The sequence below is a fragment of the Lithobates pipiens genome, unplaced genomic scaffold (genome assembly GCF_037356315.1).
Source record: "Lithobates pipiens isolate NorthernLeopardFrog02 unplaced genomic scaffold, aLitPip1_a1.2 Scaffold_28, whole genome shotgun sequence".
NCBI classification, from domain to species: Eukaryota; Metazoa; Chordata; class Amphibia; order Anura; family Ranidae; genus Lithobates; species Lithobates pipiens.
Genome location: NW_027507789.1, coordinates 209154195 through 209175028, shown reverse-complemented (window position 1 = coordinate 209175028; position 20834 = coordinate 209154195). Strand labels below are relative to the sequence as shown.

The 20834-nt window shown below is 45.1% G+C and overlaps 1 protein-coding gene across 1 annotated transcript in view; it reads left to right on the top strand.

Annotated features, from left to right (window-relative positions):
• The window catches only part of RTEL1 (regulator of telomere elongation helicase 1), a gene marked incomplete at its 5' end in the record, with an annotated part of 273291 nt that overhangs the window by 170231 nt on the left and 82226 nt on the right, over positions 1-20834 (top strand). The window contains 1 exon segment of the mRNA XM_077460418.1: positions 16703-16921. Coding sequence (XP_077316544.1) covers positions 16703-16921 — 219 coding nt within the window.

Sequence of the window (20834 nt, the reverse complement as noted above, 5' to 3'; positions counted from 1 at the left end):
TTCATAATAATGACTGAAAGACTGGCCATAGTTTAAATCCGTTAAATATTGTTTAATAAAAAATAAAAGTTGCACTTACATAGGTAGCGTAAAATTAGGCAAATAAAAAAAACTCTGTTTGCCGGCCGGCAGCATACACCCGTTCGGATACAGTTCGCGATAACATCAGCGCGTCAACCTCCCTACGTACGTTTCGCCTACAGATGGCGTTGTCTGGGGACATCTTGTTACACCCAGTCCATATAGTTTGGGCTGGGTGTAACAAGATGTCCACTGCGACTGAGTAAAAGGCAGGGTTGCCAAACACCAGTAAATTTACTGACAGTTTGTAAAAAGTCTGATTTTTATTTATTTTTTTACAACTGCGAGTAAATATCAGGGGCTGAAATGTGTTGACTTTCAGTGTAAATCAAGAAAATTTCTTTGTTATAGGTATTGTCAGTGTTTCCATATCATATTTATACTGTTCAAATATTCACTGTTAGTTTTTAATAGGAGTTCTGTAATTTCTCAGGTTGCCAGCAAAAGATGTGCTCCGCCAGTAAATTTTCCATGTTTTGTCAGTAAAAAATACTGCGGTAGGTTGGCAACCCTGGTGTAAGAAACACAGAACATTTTGAACCCCCTCCAATATTTCTACTTTCTGTTATAATACATATCCAATAGAAAAATCTAATTTCTTCATTCTGCTATATATCTATGGTAAAAAAAAATCTAAATAAGTGTATGATTGGTTTGTGTGAAAATCATAGTGTCTACAAATTATGGTATATATACTTATGCAGCTATAGACGCTATATTGTAATGGCAGTGATCAGTGACTTATAGTGGGACTGTGAAAGGGTGGCGGACAATCTGGCACTAACTGACGCTATCTGGGAGGGTCACTAACTGACATCACCAGTGATGCCAATACAGTGATCAGTGCTAATCCACTGCCACTGCACTAATGTCGCTGGCTGGGAAGGGGTTAACATCTACCAGAAATCAAGGGGTTAACAGTGTTTGTTTAATGTGTGCTGATTTTACTTTACTACCAGGCTGCTTTTTCTCCCGGCTCTGTCTGGCCTGCCTGTGCCGCTAGCTTGCAGTAAAACTATTCATTTTGAATATGTTGCCAACGCACCAGACCCTTTTTAGTAATACAGCAGTGTACTATTGTGCGTTATGTTGCAGTGCGATGTCATTACGTTGCTTTAATGGTTAAGAATAATGCATTAACATGCCCTTTGCCCACGATGCAAAGCCCTCTAGCCAACCCAAGTGGGCTGAGAGTGTACACTGTACTACGCATGCACTGCCTGGATAAAGGAAAAAGGAGGTGGCCATAATGCAGTGTTTTCCTGATTCATTCTCTTCTGTATAAACGAATAACATTCAACCTGTAGAGAAACTAGCCTAATAACCTTTGATTTTTACCCCCATTTGCCCAGAACAGATAGCAATTTTTATATGAGCACACCCCAAAGTCTCCAGATGATTTTTTTTTTTGCCAGCTTGGTATTAAATTAACAAATAGTATGCAAATGATTTATGTTAAATCTTTCTAAAGAAAGAGGCCTAATATAAAATTGACTCAAATCATAAGACTTTGCATTAGATGACAGAATGATGTTGGAATGTTTAGTATCTTTGTTCCTCATTTAGCAAAGAGGAAGTTGCCAAGGTAAAGATTTCCTAGTGCTTGCCCTTCCAACAGGAAAGTTTGGTAGTGCCCTTTAGTCTGGCCTTTTAGTCTGGCAGAAATGCATATGTATTAATCATACCCTCCAGGCTCGAGTGTCTGTGTAACAATGTATGCCAAGGAGTGGTGAGGTCATACTTCATCACTATGAATAATTTCCAATTAATTTTTGCGTTGCCTGTTACATCCCTGGTGTTTTTTTTACCAACTGCATGAGCACTCGAAACTAACACCAGTTGCATAAAAAAAAAAAATGAACCATAAAAAAAGTGCACATGGTTTACACTTGGTCCTCCTCTGAGGAGAAGAGACCCTAGCCCTGATCCCCCGGGATGCAAGACTCCTGATGGGGACTGAGGAACCCGTTGTCCATCCAGCCAAAACCAGGCAGACCCAATGAGTTTGTGGTCCACTTACAAAATCTAATTTCTAGGAAGAGCGCAAGCAGTAAAGATTGTCCATCTTCCCAAAATTATTTTATTTTAGATCCCTTCCTCTATATGTTCTTCGTTCAGCAATCAGAGGGGTTCAGTCTGTCGTATTGGATGACCATTAATCTCAATCTAGAGGATGCCAAGGTTGCCCTGACCTGTGGAAATACTTTCTGTCAGCACGGTTGATTCAGTTGGCACAATGCCATACCTCACCAATTCATATCCCGCGGCTTCACTTTGAGCGCATTTCAGTGGCTCCCTAATACCTTCCTCAATAAATAAATATTAAATATAATGTATATCGTTGCAGTGTAAAGACAAACACAATCTACTTTCCAGGTCTCCTCATTTAGCCTCCTATCTGGGGGAACCTACTTTTCCACTGCCATATACTGCAGACCCTGAATTCTCTAGGTGGATTGAAAGGGGCTTGGTGACCCCAAAATCTCTCACTAAGGAATCCTCCTTCTGTTCATTTACCGATCTCCAACAAAATGCCGCCCTCCCTAGATCTGAATTTTATAAAATATCTACAGATTAGATACCTCTATTCATCCATTCCATTATCAGAAGAGGCAGAGGCGGAGATAGTTTCCAGAGATAGAGGGACTATCTCTATTCTATATAGATATCCTTATGACTATTGTACCCTGTCCAAATCCCCTGCTATCTAGGGCTGGGAGGAGGAGACAGGCCAGGATTTCACTGCAGAAACAGTGGTTTCCGCAGTCATGGTTTCAAATATGCATAAATGCACACGTTCTATAGCTATCAAGGAGACTGTGGTTAAGCTCCAAACACGCTGGTACTATACCTGCATAAATTTGATCCACTACTGCTTGAATCTTACTCCTGGTGGTACACTTCTTCATACCTTCTGGAGATGCAGAGCTCTTCGGTCGCTGTGGCAATGTGCCACTACGAAGATATTCCAGATGAAGGGGGGAGCAAATAACTTTGACATACAGGATTTGTCTTTTTTTCTGCTAATCTCCCCGGGGTTCCACCTCCTCGCCAAAAACTGGCACACACATTATTTAGTGCCATTCAATGGGCTATTGCTTTTAATTGGCGGTCACCAACAGTACCTTGGTCTCAGGTGCTTCATCTCATGGAGTCCATAAGGCTGATTGAAAGGATACACCACACTAATATGTATATCTTTGACCACAAATGGGAATAATGGTCTGCTTGTTAGCCTATTTCTTGATTTTTTGTGTTTTCCCACTTCCATACAGTCTATTAAGCGTTAATGCAGAAGTTTGATTCCGTTAGCCAGCAATTTTTTGTTTAGTATTATGTTAGCAGAGAAATACTACTTCTTTTTTTTTTTTTTTTTCTGTTCATATTCAATCTGATATTTGGATAACATAGATATTTTCTTTGTGCTTTTCCCTTTGTATTGTTGATACCTTTCAATAAAAAAAAAATTTAAACTAAAAAAGGCAGGCAGGCCCCTTTCTTCGGGATGCCTTCCTAAGCAGACCCAAGTACTAGGTGAGAGAGATCCCATTGGAGGGGGGGAACCTGACCATAAGGCCATTTGTCCTCCCCACCCAAGATTTGCAGGACAAATCCAAGAACATACACCACGCTTTACCTGGCTCAGTAGATTTTTAAATCATCTTTGCTTGAGCTGGGTGGTGCCACCTGCAGCTTGAATGTTGGCAGTTTTAGCAGGAATTGATTGACATTTGAGCCGTCTATGGCTAGCTTTACATTGGCAGAGAGAGTGTTCTGGCAGATCCTACTCAGTGTATTTGCCATGGTTGCACAGAAAAGAGACCCAATGGGAGAGGGAGAACCTGGAGTTTCAATGATCATGAGACGGTGAGGAAATTAGCCCAGAACTACATGGGAGAATCTTGTCAATGATCTCATGCTAGCTGGGACCATAGTCACCAAGAAAACCATTGGTAACACACTGTGTCATGAAGGACTGAAATCTTGCAGCGCCAGCAAGATCCCCCTGCTCAAGAAAGCACATGTACAGGCCCGTCTGACGTTTGCTAATGAACAGCTGAATGATTCACAGGAGAACTGGGTGTTGTGTGGTGTTGTGGTCAGATGAGACCAAAATCGAGCTCTTTGGCATCAACTCAACTCACTGTGTTTGGAGAAGGAATGCTGCCTATGACCCCAAGAACATCATCCCCACCATCAAAAATGAAGGTGGAAACATTATGCTTTGGGGGTGTTGTTCTGCTAAGGGGACAGGACATCTTCAATGCATCAGAGGGATGATGGACGGGGGCCATGTACCATCAAATTTTGGGTGAGAACCTCCTTCTGTCAGCCAGGGCATTGGAAATGGGTTGTGGATGGGTATTCCAGCATGACCATGATCCAAATCACACAGCCAAGGACTGGCTCAAGAGGAAGCACATTAAGGTCCTGGAGTGGTCTAGCAAGTCTCCAGACCTTAATCCCATAGAAAATATGTGGAGGGAGCTGAATGTTCGAGTCACCAAACGCCACTGGAGCAATCCTTGCTGGGGCTAGCCATGTTGACCGATCTGTTCATAGTGGCCTTTCATGGGCCTAAGGAATGGTACCCGGGCCTCGTGTCCGAAGAAACAAGGTTTTGCTTGCGAATGCTTCTCTTTTTAGAGAGCTGGGCCCTGGGATCCAGTACTTTTTGGTAGTAAGGCCATAAAGTTTTTACTGGTAGGGTGCTGTTGCAGGTCCAGGATTGTGGGTAACCTCTAGGTTCCCCTGTTCCTGAAGGTTTTGGAGCCCACCGTGAAGGGTGAAGATTGGGTTTATCTCAGATAACCGTGCAGCGAGGAAAGATAAGTGGAGATTTTCTTAAGGATTTCTCCTTTTCAGTTGTAATGTTGTCATGCCTATGTGTCACCACTGGGGGCCGTATTGAGCCTTCATTTCTCCATGTCTCTCCTCCGGCTATAAACAGATCCTCTGGTAAGTAAGTGGGGGGGGGCTGGTTCTCCTACTGCACCCCCAATGTTGGAAATTCCCCTTCAGGGAACTTATATGCCAAAAAGAATTTCTTAAAAAAAAAAAACAGACCACATCAGCTGCTCGCAAAGTGCCTGAAGCCTGCCTCTCGTGCGGGAAGACTTTCTTTTGAAAGAAAGGGGGGGCCGTAATTAGAGCGGGGGATCGGGGTTAACGGCGTCCGCCCCCGGCCACACCTGGAGGAAGTTGTTAAAGCACTGTGTGTGTAGCTGCTGCTGGCTGTGGAGGGACACATGAGCAAGAGGTTGACTTGCTTCAGGTTTGATGACACAGGCATTACCTTTGACACATTATTACTTTACCAGGCTAGGTATTAATAGCAGCTTATAGCACTGACTATAACCTAGCAGTGTACATTCTTTTGCTGGTAGTGCCTCTGCTTTGTGCTTCAGGCTATGATTGGTAAAGAGACCAGGAACTCCTCTAAGGGTTCTAAAGGGTCAATGGTTTCACAACCAACTAAATCCATTTCCAAAAGAATGTCATCCTCCTCTGAGAGTGATGCGCCGGTCAGATTGAGCCATCAGGAGAGACTGTTGTTGCAGCTACACTAGACACTTCAGTCCTTGTATATATGACACAAGAGGTTTTTTCTTCTACCATTTGTAATTTGGAAAAGAATATTGATTCTATATCTCTCCATAGCGAGGCCAAACATAGCAGATCCCCCATCTTGTGCTCAGGACCCTCTTATTGAGGTGCAGGAGGCGTAGATCTTCCCAAAGATTTGGAAGATACTTATTTATCCTCTTCTAGGGTAAAATTTAATGGCTGTCTGGAATATATTTGGTCTCAACCGGGGTTGAGGCAGAGAACATCCCCAAAATGGGTGAACCCCGGACCAGGGGTTATAATCACCAGAACACCACACTGCACCATCGCTTGGGAATGTGCAAACATACCACCGTGAACTTCCAATTCTAATAATAAAACCTTTTCAATATTCCAAAACCAAACAGAGAGGTAAGACCCATTCTAGATCTCAAAGATCTGAATCGACACTTAAACATCCGATCCTTTTGCATGGAGTCAATCCGATCGGTTGTTTCCATCCTGCAAGGAGTGGAGTTTTTGGCTTCAAACGATATCAAAGATGCATATCTCCACGCGCCAATATTTCCCGCTCACCAGAAATTTCTGCGATTCGAAATAGAAAATTTCTGCGCTTCGAAATAGAAAATCATAATTTTCAGTTTGTGGCCCTGCCATTTGGTCTAGCCATAGCACCACAGGTGTTCTCAAAAATTCTGGCACCTCCTTTAGCCAGATTAAGGGCTCAAGGCATAACTACCTGGACTCTCTAGGTTGGATACTCAACCTAGAAAAATCCTCCCTAAAACCATCAAGGTGGTAACAGTACCTGGGGCTGGTCATAGATACCGTACAGAAGTTATTCTTACCCCAGACAAGAATCAGTTCCATTATAGGACTAATTCTAATTATCAAAGCAAAGAAAAATCCTTCCATTCGGTTGTGCATAAGTTTGTTGGGGAAAATGGTTGCCTCCCTCGAGGCCATCCCTTACACGCAGTTTCTCTCAAGACTGCTTCAAAGCACCATCCTGTCGGCCTAGAACAAAAAGGTTCAGGACTTGGAGCTTCCAATACGCTTGGCTCCAGACGTACATCAGAGCCTAAATTGGTGGTTGATATCCAGCAACCTCCAAAAGGAAAAATCTTTTCTACCAGTTTCCTGGAAAGTGGTGACAAGAGATGCCAGCCTTTTAGGCTGGGGAGCAGTCCTGGAAGAAGATTCTGTCCAGGGGAGATGGTCCAAGTTGGAGCAGACCTTGCCTATCAACATTTTGGAGATTCGGGCAGTGCGTCTGGCCCTAGAGTCTTGGACGGTTAGGCTACGGGATTGTCCTGTCAGGATTCAGTCCGACAATACTACGGCTGTGGCTTACATCAATCATCAGGAGGGCACGAGAAGTCGTGCAGCCAAAAAGAGGTGAATCATGTTCTAGCTTGGGCAGAACACAACATTCCTTGCCTATCGGCAATTTTCATTCCAGGAATAGAGCATTGGCAGACGGACTATTTGAGTTGCCAACAATTATTTCCGGGGGAATGGTCTCTTCACTTCCTAGCGATATGTCAAAAATGGGGTATTCCAAACGTGGACCTGTTGGCTTCCAGATTCAACAACAAAGTCTTCAACTTTGTGTCGAACGAGGGATCCGCTAGCATGCGGAACAGATGCATTAGTCTTCCCATGGAATCAGTTTTCACTGATCTATGCGTTTCCTCCAGTTCAGCGTCTTCTCCGCAGGATCAAGCAGGAATGAATGAAAGGAGGTAATTCATGTGGCCCAGAAGATCTTGGTTTGATGAGATCATAAAGATGTCGGTAGGAGTCCCTTAGACTCTGCCATTATGACCAGACCTTCTCGCACAAGGTCCGGTATTCCATCCTACCTTACCAATGCTAAATTTAACGGTTTGGCTATTGAAACCCACATTCTAAAGGATTGTGGGTTATCTCCTTGTCTACTTTGATTAATGCCAGGAAGCCAGAATCATTTACTATAGAGTCTGGAAGGCATATGTTTCTTGGTGTGGATCCAGGGTTTGTCACCCCAGGAAGTATGTAATAGGTAGGATCCTTGATTTCCTACAAATGGGATTAGAAATGAAGCTGGTCTTGAGTACTGTCAAGGGCCAGATATCGGCCTTGTCAGTGTTTTTTCAATGGCCTCTTGCTTCCCACTCTCTGGTGTGTAGCTTTTATACAGGGGGTAACACGGATCAATCCCCCTATCAAGGCACCTCTAAATCCTTGGGATCTAAATTTGGTCTCATCGGTGTTGCAGAGTCAGCCTTTTGAGCCTTTGCGGGAAATTCCCTTGGTTCTTTTGCCAAGAAAGATGATCTTTTTGGTTGCCATTTCTTCTGCTAGAAGAGTTTCGGAAATAGCGGCTCTGTCTTGTACAGAGGCATATTTGATCATGCATAAGGATAAGGTGGTTTAGCGTCCTTATACTGAATTCCTACCAAAAGTAGTGACAGGTTTTCATTTAAACCAGGATATTATTTTTCCTTCTTTTTTCCCAGAACCTAAATCTAGGGAAGAGAAGCCACTACATTCCCTTGATGTAGTAAGAGCAATCAGATTCTATTTAAAGGCGACTGCTCCGGTTCACAAAATACATGTTTTTGTTTGTTCTGCCAGAAGGTCCAAAAAGGGGACAGGCCACATCAAAATCTACTATTTGCAAATGGATTTGTCAAGTGATTGTTCAAGCTTATGGCTTAAAGAAGAAAATTCCTCCTTTTCATGTTAAAGCACACTCAACCAGGGCGATCAGTGCCTCTTGGGCGGTGCATCACAGGCCTCTATGGCTCAGATCTGTAAGGCCGCAACTTGGTCTTCAGTTCATACATTTACCAGATTTTATCAAATCGATGTTAAAGGTCATGAGGATATTGCCTTTGGGTGCAGTGTACTGCAGGCTGCAGTACAAGTCCTCTGGCCTCTCTTTTGCCCTACTTTTTTGTTGAGTCTCCCTCCTTTCAATTGCCATTGCGATGGGACATCCCACATAGTAACTACTATGGCTCGGTGTCCCCTGATGTACGAAAAGAAAACAGGATTTTTATGATATAGATTTCCTTTATGTACAGTGTTGCATGATGGCGCAAATATCAGGTAAATATCACCAAAAGGCAAAAAATGGCCTGTTCATGAAGGGGGTAAAATCTTCCGGAGTTTAAGTGGTTAATGGTAGTGGTAACCTGGAATTAACATGGATTGTTTGAGGATTTGCATCATTTCATTTCCAGAACATGTCCACAACTTTGACAATGTATTTGCTTCACAGTAAAAAAAACATCAGATAGAACAAAATAACATAAAAAGTCAACGTGCATTACTATTCAACCCCCCCCCATGTCAATACTTTTTTGGAGCCACCTTTTGCGGCTATCACAGCTCCAGGTCGCTTTGGATAAGTCTCTGACAGGGGTCTCAACTTTCTAAACAAAGGGCCAGTTTGCAGTCCTTCAGAGTTTAGGGGGGCCGGACAATGGCCAGTGGGAATAGAAAACGCCCCAGCTTTAGGTGCCCATCACTGGTTTTAGTGGAAGCAATAGTGCTACATTGCTGGTATCAGTGGAAGAAATAGTGTCATATTGTTGGTATCAGTGAGAGAAATAGTGCCCCATCATTGGTGTCTGTGGGAGGAATAGTGCCCCCTCATTGGTGTCTGTGGGAGGAATAGCGCCCCATCATTTGTGTCAGTTGAAGATTGAAAAGGGCTGGATAGAGGCAACAGAAGGGCCTCAAATCAAACACAGAGTGGTACAGGTTTTGCTCAAGAATATTCCTGTATTTAGCACCATCCATCTTTCCCTCAACTCTGATCAGTTTCCCAGTCCCAACTGCTGAAAAACATCCCCACAGCATGATGCTGCCACCACTATGTTTCACAGTGGGGATGGTGTTCTTTGGGTGATGTGATGTGTTGGGTTTGTGCCAGACATAGCGTTCTCTTTGGCCAAAAAGTTCAATTTTAGTCTCATCAGACCAGAGCACCTTCCTCCATACATTTTGGGAGTCTTCCAGATGCCTTTTCGTAAACTCGAAACGTGCCATTTTGTGTTTTGCTGAAAGTAATGGCTTTCTTCTGGCCTCTCTGCTATAAAGCCCAACTCTTATTGTCGTCCTATGCACAGATACTCCAGTCTCTGCTGTGGAACTCTGCAGCTTCTCCAGGGTTACCTTAGGTCTCTGTGCTGCCTCTCTGATTAATGCCCTCCTTGCCCAGTCCGTGAGTTTTGGTGTGCGCCCGTCTCTTGGCAGGTTTGCTGTTGTGCCATGTTCTTTCCATTTGGTTATGATAGATTTTATGGTGCTCCTAGGGATCATCAGAGATTTGGATATTTTTTTTATAACCTAACTCTGATTTGTACTTCTCAACAACATTGTCCCTTACTTGTTTGGAGAGTTCCTTGGTCTTCATGGCCGTATTTGGTTAGTGGTGCCTCTTGATTAGGTGTTGCAGCCTCTGGGGCCTTTCAAAAAGCTGTGTATATGTAATGACAGATCATGTGACACTTAGCCCTTGTACACACAGTCGGACATTATACACACAGTCGGACAAAGTTGTCAGAAAATCCGATCGTACTTAACGTGATGACGTTATTTCGTTACGAATGGACTACGTTCAGGCTAGTAGCCAATAGTTTTGGTCTAGGAATTTGATCTGAGCATGCGTGGCACTTTGTCCGATCGGAATTCTCTACACATGATCGGATAAAGTCCGATCGGAGCATGTTGTCAGAATTTTTTTTAGACAAGTTGGAAAACTTGGTCCGTCAGATACTCCGATGGAAACAGTCCGATGGAGCCCACACACTGTCGAATTATCCGACAACACGGTCCTATCGGACGTTGTCCATCGGAATATCCGACCGTGTGTACAAGGGCTTAGATTGCACACAGGTGGACATCATTTCACTAACTATGTGACTTCTGGAGGTAATTGGTTGTACCAGAGCTTTTTATGGGCTTCATAACAAAGGGGGTGAATACATACCCACATGCCAATTATCCGTTTTTTATTTCTGAAAAATGGTTTTATGTATTTTTCTAATTTTACTTCACCAACTTAGACTATTGTGTTCTGATCCATCACATATAATTTGGATTAAAAAAAACATTGAACTAAAGGCTGTAATGTAACAAAATAGGTAAAAAGCCAAGGGGGGAGGTGAATACTTTTGCAAGGCACTGTATGTGACTAATGTGTATTATAAAGGAACGCTGGAATAAACATCTCCATTTGTCACTCCCCTCCCAACATTATTTATTCCTTTGAAAAAAAATTGTTTGCTTAACCTACAAAGTGTTTTTTGTTCTCCATTCTTTGATGCCTGAAACTACTACAGGTACACCTACATGATTCCAATGTGGTGAAAGATTGCTTTTTTTTTTCTTTTTTTTTTTCACGCCCCAACCTAGTTTCAGGACCACAACACGCATCTGGGTGAGTCACTGAGACTAGTATGCACACAGGTAAGTCACGGGACTCCTGAAAGGGACCATATCACAATGCATTTTAGTTTCTTATTATATCATTTTAATTAGGGTGATATTCTTGTATAAAAGATGTTTGGGAGGTGACTCATCTGTGTCATAACTGGAGCCATCAAGGCTTTTGAGTTGTTTACAAGTGTTCTTTCCTGCAATGTGCAGCGTGTATGCATGCATTTGTTGCTTTTGATCATTTTTTTTTTTTTTTTACTGAACCCAAATCAACTATTTTTTTTTTTTTTTTTGCATTTCTCTGGGAACTTTCTACCTATCAGATATTTACAGTCACGTGTTTTTCTAACTCGACTGTAACAGGAAGAACTTATGCAAAGTGATAAATATTATCTTTTCAAGTTCTCTGTTTTGATTGTGGAAAATGATATTGTAGATTTATTGACTTCCTGAAGGAAATCATTTAATTTCCTTAAGCCAGTTTTACTCCAATGCTATGCGGGTTGTTTGACTCTTTCTCAACTTTGTAAAACGTTCTGTGAAAGTGACCATTTCATCCCCCACGCTCTCTTCAGCTACGTTGTGTAAAATAAAATACACAGTACATCCTGGTATGGATGTGACTGACCCCCCTATGTTCCATGTGAAAGCTCCGTCACAGGGTGGCATTGATGGAGTCTGTAGCTCTGTGTAAGCTCCGAAAAGTTGGTTTGGAAATTTGCACAGGGCTTTCTTTTCCTGGTCCTAGTGGCCAAATGGAGGGGCATTGGCGAATGAAAGGTAAGTGTTGTAGAGATGATGGGGAATTTAGAAGAGGAGTAGGGGGCTGGGGGGGGGGGGGGGAAACATTTTATACTCACCTAGGTAAAATGCAGCATCGATGTGATGCCGCATCTGTCCCTCACCAGCTCTGCACTGAGAACTGAGCAATCAAATACTGCTGATCACTTAGTTCTCCCCTCCACTCTGACCATCGATCTGATGCTGCATCTGTCCCCGGCCAGCTCTGAACTGAGCCATCAAATACTGATCACTCAGTTCTCCCCTCTGCTCTAACCATTGAGCTGATGCTGCATCTGTCCCCCCGCCATTAATGCACTGAGAACTGAGTGATCAAACATGGGTGATTGATCAGTTCTCCCCTCCGCTCTGAGCAGAGTGGTGACTGTCAGTCATCAGCTCTGTCTGCATCTTCAGGGCTGTGCAAGGGGGTAGGAGTGGCTGGCTCGCTGAGAGGCAGAGCCAGCTGCCGATTCAGGCCTCTGGATGGATCCTGACTGCAGACAATCCCACTAAAAGACTAGATTGAAATTTCATCTGGTGCAGGGAATGATGGGAAAGATGTTTTGGGCTTCTAAAAAGAAATGTCACCTGGAATATTCAATGACAAATGCCTAAAGCCTCGTACACACGAATCGTTTAAAAAAATAAAATCTGACCGCTCCGGTCGTAGCTGCTGTACTTAGTCGGCTGTTGTACCGCAATCTGCAGTACCACAATCTCCCCTACTGGGCTGTTGTGTTCTGACAGGAGAACAGCCACCCCCCACCAAATCACTCCAGTCAGCGCTTTCAACCATTGGCCGAAAGCACTGATTGTGAGCCAGTCGGCTGCTTGTTTTCCAGGATGCTTGTCCGACAGAAGCAGGCCAAACGGTTAGCTTCTGTAGGACTGGCTGACATGCACACGGGCTGAATGTTGGACAATTTTTATTGAACCAACCGATGTCTCCCGACATTCGGCCCGTGTACACTAGGCATTATATTCTTCAGTAGCAGTTGTATGTATGGCAATTATCAGGAATCGCCAAACTTTCTGAACAAAAGGCTAGTCTACAGCCCTTGAGCCTCTAAGAAGGCGAGACTGTGGCCAATGGGATTAGAAAATGTCCTGGTGTCACTGAGAGTAAATATTGCCCCATCATTGGGTTCAGTGGAAGGAATAGTGCCCCATCATTGGGTTTAGAGGAAGGGATAGTGCCTCATCATTGGGTTTAGTGAAAGGAATAGTGACCAATTATTGGGTTTAGAGGAAGGAATAGTGCCCCATCATTAGGTTTAGAGGAAGGAATAGTGCCCCATCATTGGGTTTAGAGGAAGGAACAGTGCCCCATTGTTGGTGTTCAAGGTAGGAATAGTGCCCCATTGTTAGTGTCTGTAGGAGGAATGGTTCCCCATCATAAGTTCAGTTGAATGGCATGGTGCCCAAAGGGCTGTATAAAGTCAAGCAAAGGGCCACATCTGGCCTGCGGGACAGTTTGAAAACTATCAATAATTATTTGCTGATGATGATCATTAAGTGTTCTTGCATAGCAAGACCACTTACTGTTTCACTTATATATTAACCCTTTCATGACTAAGCCTATTTTTGGAATTTGGTGTTTACAAGTTAAAATCCATATTTTCTACTAGAAAATTACTTGGAACCCCCAAACATTATATATATTTTTTTAACAGAGACTCTAGAGAATAAAACGGCGATTGTTGCATTATTTTATGTCACACGGTATTTGCGCAGCGGTGTTTTAAATGCAACTTTTTGGGAAAAGGGACACTTTCATGAATTAAAAAAAAAAAAACAGTAAAATTAGCCCAATTTTTTTGCATAATGTGAAAGATAATGTTACGCCGAGTAAATAGATACCAAACATGTCACACTTTATAATTGCACGCAACTTGTGGATTGACGACAAAGTACGGTACCTAAAAATCTCAATAGGCAACGCTTTAAACATTTTTTACGGTTACCAGGTTAGCTTTACAGAGGAGGTCTAGTGCTAGAATTATTTCTCTCGCTCTGACGATCGCGGCGATACCTCACATGTGTGATTTGAACACCGTTTACATACGCGGGCGCGACTTCCGTATTCGTTTTCTTTGCTTCGCGAGCTTGCGGGGACGGCGGGCGCTTTAAAAACATTTTTTTTATTTATTTAAAAATGACTAAATTGTTTAAAAAAAAAATTAAAAAAATTGATCACTTTTATTGCTGTCGCAAGGAATGTAAACATCCCTTGTGACAGTAATAGGCGGTGACAGGTACTCTTTATGGAGGGATCGGGGGTCTAAAAGACCCCCCACCCCTCCTTTAGACTTCAGTGTATTCAGATCGCCGAAAACGGCGATTCTGAATACCGGATATTTTTTTAAAACCGGCGCCATTGGCAGCCGAGTAAACGGGAAGTGACGTCATGACGTTGCTTCCGTGTTTACTATGAGGAGACTGGAACGAAGCCGATTACGGCTTCGTTCCAGTTCCTCCCCAGCGGCCGGAGGCATCGGATGGCGAATCGGTGCTCCCGATCGAGCGGGAGCACCGGTAACAGCGGCGGGAGGGGGGGACGTCCCCTCCCGCTCCTCCGGCATAACAGCCGAGCAGCTTTTAGCCGCATCGGTTGTTATGCCTGGATAGCCAATCGCCCGCTGAACAAAACGGTACCGGGATGATGCCTGCAGGTGCGGGCATCATCCCGGTATACCCCCCGGAAGCAGAGTACGCACATCTGCGTACGCTCGGCGGGAAAGGGTTAATATTATTATAGCCAAATGTACCACCCTAACTCCTCCCACCGATTTTAAACTACAAAGACAGTAATATACCGAAACGTGCGGATTGTTTCCGATTTGTGGAACGTTTCGCCAAATGGTTCACGAAATAGAGTGGGAGGTGACAAAAGCTGACAACCCCATGATCAGTCAAAACATTTTTGACCCCCCCCATATGATCAGCCAAAACGTTATGACCACATTATGATCAGCCAAAACATTATGACCACCCCATGATCAGCCAAAACATTATGACCCCCCCATGATCAGCCAAATAATTTGACACCCCATCAAAAAAAAAGAATAATAATTTTTGGGGAAAAAAACAATTAAAAATAATTTTTGAAAGAAAAAAAAAACATTTTTGAAAGGGAATTTTTTTTTTTTTTTAAAGTGTTCAGCTCTTTCAGCTAATGATGGGACTTCTTCAACTTTTTTACTACTATTTATACTTTTTAAAATATTAAGCTTTTTAACACTTTTCACAGTTACTCCAGCCACTCCAATCACACAAGTTACTCAAGCCGCTCCACCCAGTTACTCCGCCAGTTGTAAGCCGCGTACACACGGACGGACGGACTGTCTGGCCAACTTAGTCCGTCGAAACACATTTCAGCGGACAGTCCGCTCGTGTGTGGGTTTCAGCGGACTTTTTCAGCGTGCAGTCTGGCGGACTAAGTATTTAGGAATTTCCGTAATATTGTCCGTCAGACTTTGGTTTCAGCGGACAATCCGCTCGTGAGTAGGCTAGTTGGACGGACTAAGTATGGCGCATGCTCAGAAAGGATTTACACGGCGGAAGGTTGCATTGCTGTGTATTGGACGTCCTATTTCTAGTCCCGTCGTACGTGCTGTACACGTCATCGCGCAAGCTTTCGACGGACTGTTTGTTCATCGTGTGTGGTCAAGTCCGTTCATTCGAAAGTAGGACGGACTGTCCGTCGGATTGTCTGACGGACTAAGTTGGCCATACAGTCCGCCCGTGTGTACGCGGCTGTAGACTACTGTAGGTGGAGGCAAGAACACTTCACACAATTTCCCCAGAAATTGTAGCTTTTCTAGTATGCTATTGTTCCTGTGATTGGTACTACCTATAATAGAATTTCATACAGTACTTGCATTATTAGAAAGATTTCCCTCTAATGCTTAAAATGTTTTCTGAAAAGGTGAATTGTTGCAGAATAAGTTTAGGGCCAATCATACGCCTCCCTGATGGTAAGGCATGATGGATAAGTATCTGCCTGTATTTATAAGCATTGAAGACATCAATGATCCTGACCAAATCTCCAACTCCATTTGCAGAAATGCAGCCCCAAACTTGCAAGGTACCTCCACCATGCTTCACGGTTGCCTGGAGACACTTATTATTGTAGCGCTCTCCAGCCCTTCACCAACAAACTGCCTCCTGATACAGCGAAATATTTAATATTTTGACCCATCAGTCCAGAACACCTGCTGTGATTTTTCTGTGCCCCAGTTCCTATGTTTTCGTCCATAGTTAAGTCACTTAGCCTTGTTTTCACGTTGGAGGTATGGCTTTTTGGCCGCAATTCTTCCACTTGTCAATGGCCTGGTCATGAAGGGGGTAAATCTTCCGGGGGTCTAGTGGTTAAGTAGTCAAGAGTCCCCCCCCCCCCCCCCCCTTACATCACAGTGCACGTCCATTAACTTGTGTTGATGCTGGGAAGAATCTAGAGGCAGAGCTGGGAAGAAGAAAGTGCAGGGTCTGGAGGAGGACTGGAGCCAGCTGCCGGAATCTTCTGAATGCTGAGACAAGGGGAAGCAGGGATGAGGCGGGTACTGCGGCTGCACAGAGAGGTGCAGGATCTGTAGGAGGAGTTCTGTCCTCTTCTCTACTGTGGACTGCTGAGACAGACAGGTGGGGGTGAGGGAGGCTGAGAGGAGAGGGGCGGAAACTAGGGGGTTGCCGCATCCACATGAAATAGCCTGGACAGGCTGGATTCAGGACCGCGGGCTTTGTGTTTGACACGTGTGATTTTAGCAGATGATTTATATGTATACTTCACCTCTCTATCTAGCGCTTTTAATATAATACTTCAAATTTTTTTCTACAGCTCCTGCCAGCAACTATAGCGTTGCCCCTCCTAAGAAAGACCAGCAAGAGCAGATATCGACTTACCTGAAGCAGGTGAAAGAGGGATTGGGAGAAGAGAATTATAAGCGCTTTTCTGCAGCCCTCACCTCCTACAAGAAGACAGACAACTATGACACAATGGTGTGCGAGATTGCAGCTTTGCTTACAGAGAAACCAGAGGACTACCCTCTGCTGAGAGGTGAGAGATTGCAGTCTATTCTATACATTTACGTATTCTTATCAAATAGTAAATGAACTTAAAGTGGTTGTAAAGCCTAAACCTTTCCCTCCCTCCCCCCCCATTACCTACCTTAGTCCTCATTCAGTCCAGTGCTGTGCATGTCTGCAGATCTTTCTCAAATCGCCTTTCAGGACAACCCCGGAGAGAGTGTAGCTCCACCTTGCAATCAGGAAACACATGCCCACTTTAAAAACACCTCCTCTTCCTCCATGGCTTCAGTTATTGTGTTTCCTCCTTGGAGGAAGCATGTGCCTGAACCAGGGAGAGCTACACTCTCTGCAGGGGAGTAAGGCTTACCTTTTGTTGCAGGTTGTTTCTCTTTGACCCCCAGCAGCATCTCCACGGGGAGAGGACTCCTGGAGCTCCTGGTCCCGCCATCTCACGGGAGTAAGGACCCTCGGAGTGCCGGCGTCGGGTGCCCGGTGTCCGCTTGTTAGCGCAGGGAGGGCTCTGTTGCTGGCGGAGGCCGCTGCAGGTCAGCGGCATGGCTCCGTTTTCGGCGCCGGGTCCCGGGCGGCGACGGCGTCGTTCACGGTGACGCGCGGGCGCTCTGAGGGGGCGTGGCGCCGTGGTTCAGCGCCTGGAACGCAGGGGTCATGGGGCGGGTCAGGTGACCGTGTGCTTCCGCTTCCGGCCGGCCTTGATGACGCGGCGGCCGGGAAAATTTAAAATGAGAGCTGTTTGTAAAATAGCTGCCTCACTCAAACGATGGAAGAGTGCAAGCCAGCTATGGCGGAGACAGGCGCCCCCAGCACCGGTCCAGCCCAGGTACGTAAGGTGCACTGGCACCCTCTGCTTTACTGTGGGTATGTCTTTGTTTGTTCCCCCCTCTTGGGGGCCTGTCGCTGCAGGTCAGAGGTGGACTTCGCTCTGACCTTTTGCAGCCTAGTTCTGGGGTCTCACTAGTAGGTCTGTTTGGTGGTGGGTCTCTGCACTGGCTTGGTGTTAAGCAACTGGTTGTTGAGAGCTTTTAGTGAATTAAACCTGTATGTCGTTTCAGGAAAAATCACTAGGAAAAGCTAGACCAGGTCAGAGAAAATGTCCTTCCTGCAAAACCCCCCTCAGAGATTCATGGCAGAAGGCAATGTGCAGAAATTGTATCAGAGAATTGGTGGAAGAGGAAACATCTCAACAATATAAGGATTTGTTTTCTTCGGTTAAAGAGCTGACAAACTCTTTGAGTTCAGTCAAGTCCATCCTGATACAAAACCCTCCCGCACAGACCGAGCCTCAGAACTTACCGCCCAGCCCCAGGGCGTCGTCATCCAGACAGGTGGAAACTGAAGAGTCTGGAGACGAAGGGGGTAGTACTCTCATCTCCTTCAGGGATTCTGAGGAGGAGGAGGAGGAAGAGGAAGAAGATAGCAGGGGCTCCAAATTCAAGCTATCACTAGAGGAAGTAGATGATATTTTAAAAGCAATCTACACTACTCTAGAAATTCAGGAAGAAAGAGTACAACTGTCAGTTCATGACAAAATGTACCAGGGGTTGGACGAAACAAAACGGCGAGTTTTTCCTGTCCACAGGGTCCTCTCAGACTCAGTGAGAAAGGAGTGGAAGGACCCAGAAAAAGCCCCTTTCTTCTCTAAAGCTCTCAAAAGAAGGTTTCCCTTCGAAGATAAGGACTCAGAGGTTTGGAACAAGAAACCCAGAGTCGATGCAGCTTTCTCGCAGGTATCCAGACGAACGGATCTAGCCTTTGAAGATATGGGGATCCTTAAAGACCCAATGGACAAAAAAGCTGACTCCATCCTTAAAAAAGCTTGGGATGCTGCGTCAGTCAGTCTAAAACCAGCAATGGCAGCTACGGTGGTGGCCAGGAATCTGGAATGTTGGGTAGAGAAGCTGAAGAGCCATATTGAGGCGGGGACACCCCGCAAGGATCTCTTAGAGTCCTTTCCACTGATCCTGAATGCAGTCAAATACATGGCGGATGCATCAGCAGAATCAGTTAAACTGGCCGCTAGGTCTTCGGCTCTTGTAAATTCAGCCAGGAGAGCAGTTTGGCTGAAAACATGGTCTGGGGACACTGCCTCTAAGGTCAAGCTGTGTGGTCTTCCCTTCTCGGGTGACTTGCTCTTTGGTCCTGATTTAGAGTCTGTGCTGGATAGAACAGCCGATAAAAAGAAGGCTTTTCCAGTTAAGAAAAAGCAGATTGCTAAAAAGAATTTTTCGTGCTTTTCAGCAGTCCCATAAAAAAGACCAGGAGCACAAGAGCAGATGGGGTTCACAGAAGGGCAAAGGCAGGGGTGGAGTCCTCTTTAGATCTCCCCCAGAGCAGTCCCCTAAGAACAAGTGACAATATCTCCCCAGTGGGGGGGAGACTGTCAGCTTTTCGCGAACAATGGGACAGGCTGTCTCCAAATCTGTTCGTGAAGAGCGTTGTCGATCAGGGGTACAGGTTGGAGTTTTCAGAACTACCCCCGAGCAGGTTTTATGTGACAACATTGCCAAGGGATCAGGAGAAGGCCTCTGCAATGAAGCTGTTGTTACAGGAGCTGATACAGCAAGAGGTTCTGATTCAAGTCCCAGTAAGCCAGCAGGGCGGGGGTTTTTATTCACATATTTTTCTGGTGAAAAAACCCTCAGGGAAGTACCGTCTAATCCTGAATCTGAAATTCCTGAACAGGTTCATTCGGTACAAACATTTCAGGATGGATACAATTTTCTCCATCACAAAGCTGTTGACCCCAGAATGCTTCATGGCATCCCTGGACCTAAGGGATGCCTACCTTCATATACCAATTCATCAGGCATCGCAGCAGTTCCTGCGCCTGGCATTGAAGGTAGGGAGTTAGGTATGGCACCTCCAATTCAGGGCTCTGCCGTTCGGACTCTCGTCCTCTCCCAGGGTCTTTACGAAGATTATGGCAGAGGCTTTGGAACCCCTGAAATTGAAGGGGATTCCAGTCGTTCCTTATCTGGACGACCTTTTGTTTTTTGCAGACTCCAGGGAGCAGGTCCTAGTCAATCTCCAGAGGGCCCAGTCTCACCTCGAGGGCCTGGGATGGCTTCTAAACCTAGAGAAGTCAATCCTGACCCCCTCACAGGAAATGAAATTTCTGGGGTATACATTAAATTCGATTCTCCAGAAAGTTTTCCTGCCGTTGGAAAAACAGGAAAAGTTACAGCTAGCTGTACAGCGGATACAGAGCAACCAGACAGTCTCAGTCAGGATGGCTATGGCAGTTCTGGGCCTGCTTACGGCAGCAATCCCGGCTGTTCAGTGGGCCAGGTTCCATTCCAGACCCCTTCAGAGGGAGGTTCTGTCAAGCTGGTCCCATCAGGATCCTTTGGAAAAACAGCTAAAAATTTCGTCAAAGACGAAAAGGGCTCTTTGGTGGTGGAGAGACCAGGCAAACCTCTCAAGGGGCCTGGTGTGGACCTTTCCTGTGGACAAGCGCCTTACTACAGACGCAAGTGCCTGGGGCTGGGGAGCCCATCTGGATGGTCAGACATCTCAGGGGGTCTGGTCCAAACAGGAAGCTCAAAGATCATCCAACTGGAGGGAGTTGAAGGCGATCTTTCTGGGTTTAGTGGCATTTCAGCAGAGTTTGAGAGGCCACCATGTTCAGGTGTTGTCAGACAACACAACAGCGGTTACCTACATTATGAAGCAAGGGGGAACCAGAAGCAGGAGCTTGATGGAGCTGGCCAATCTGTTGTTAGCCTGGGCAGAACAGAACACAGCCTCACTATCGGCAGTGCATCTGAAGGGCTCTCAGAATTTGTTTGCGGACCTCCTAAGCAGGCGCAAATTGCTAGAGGCAGAATGGAGTCTGAATCAGGAAGTGTTCCTGATGATCTCCGAGGCCTGGGGGGTTCCTCAGGTAGACCTTTTTGCCAGCCAGCAGAACTCAAAGGTGGACA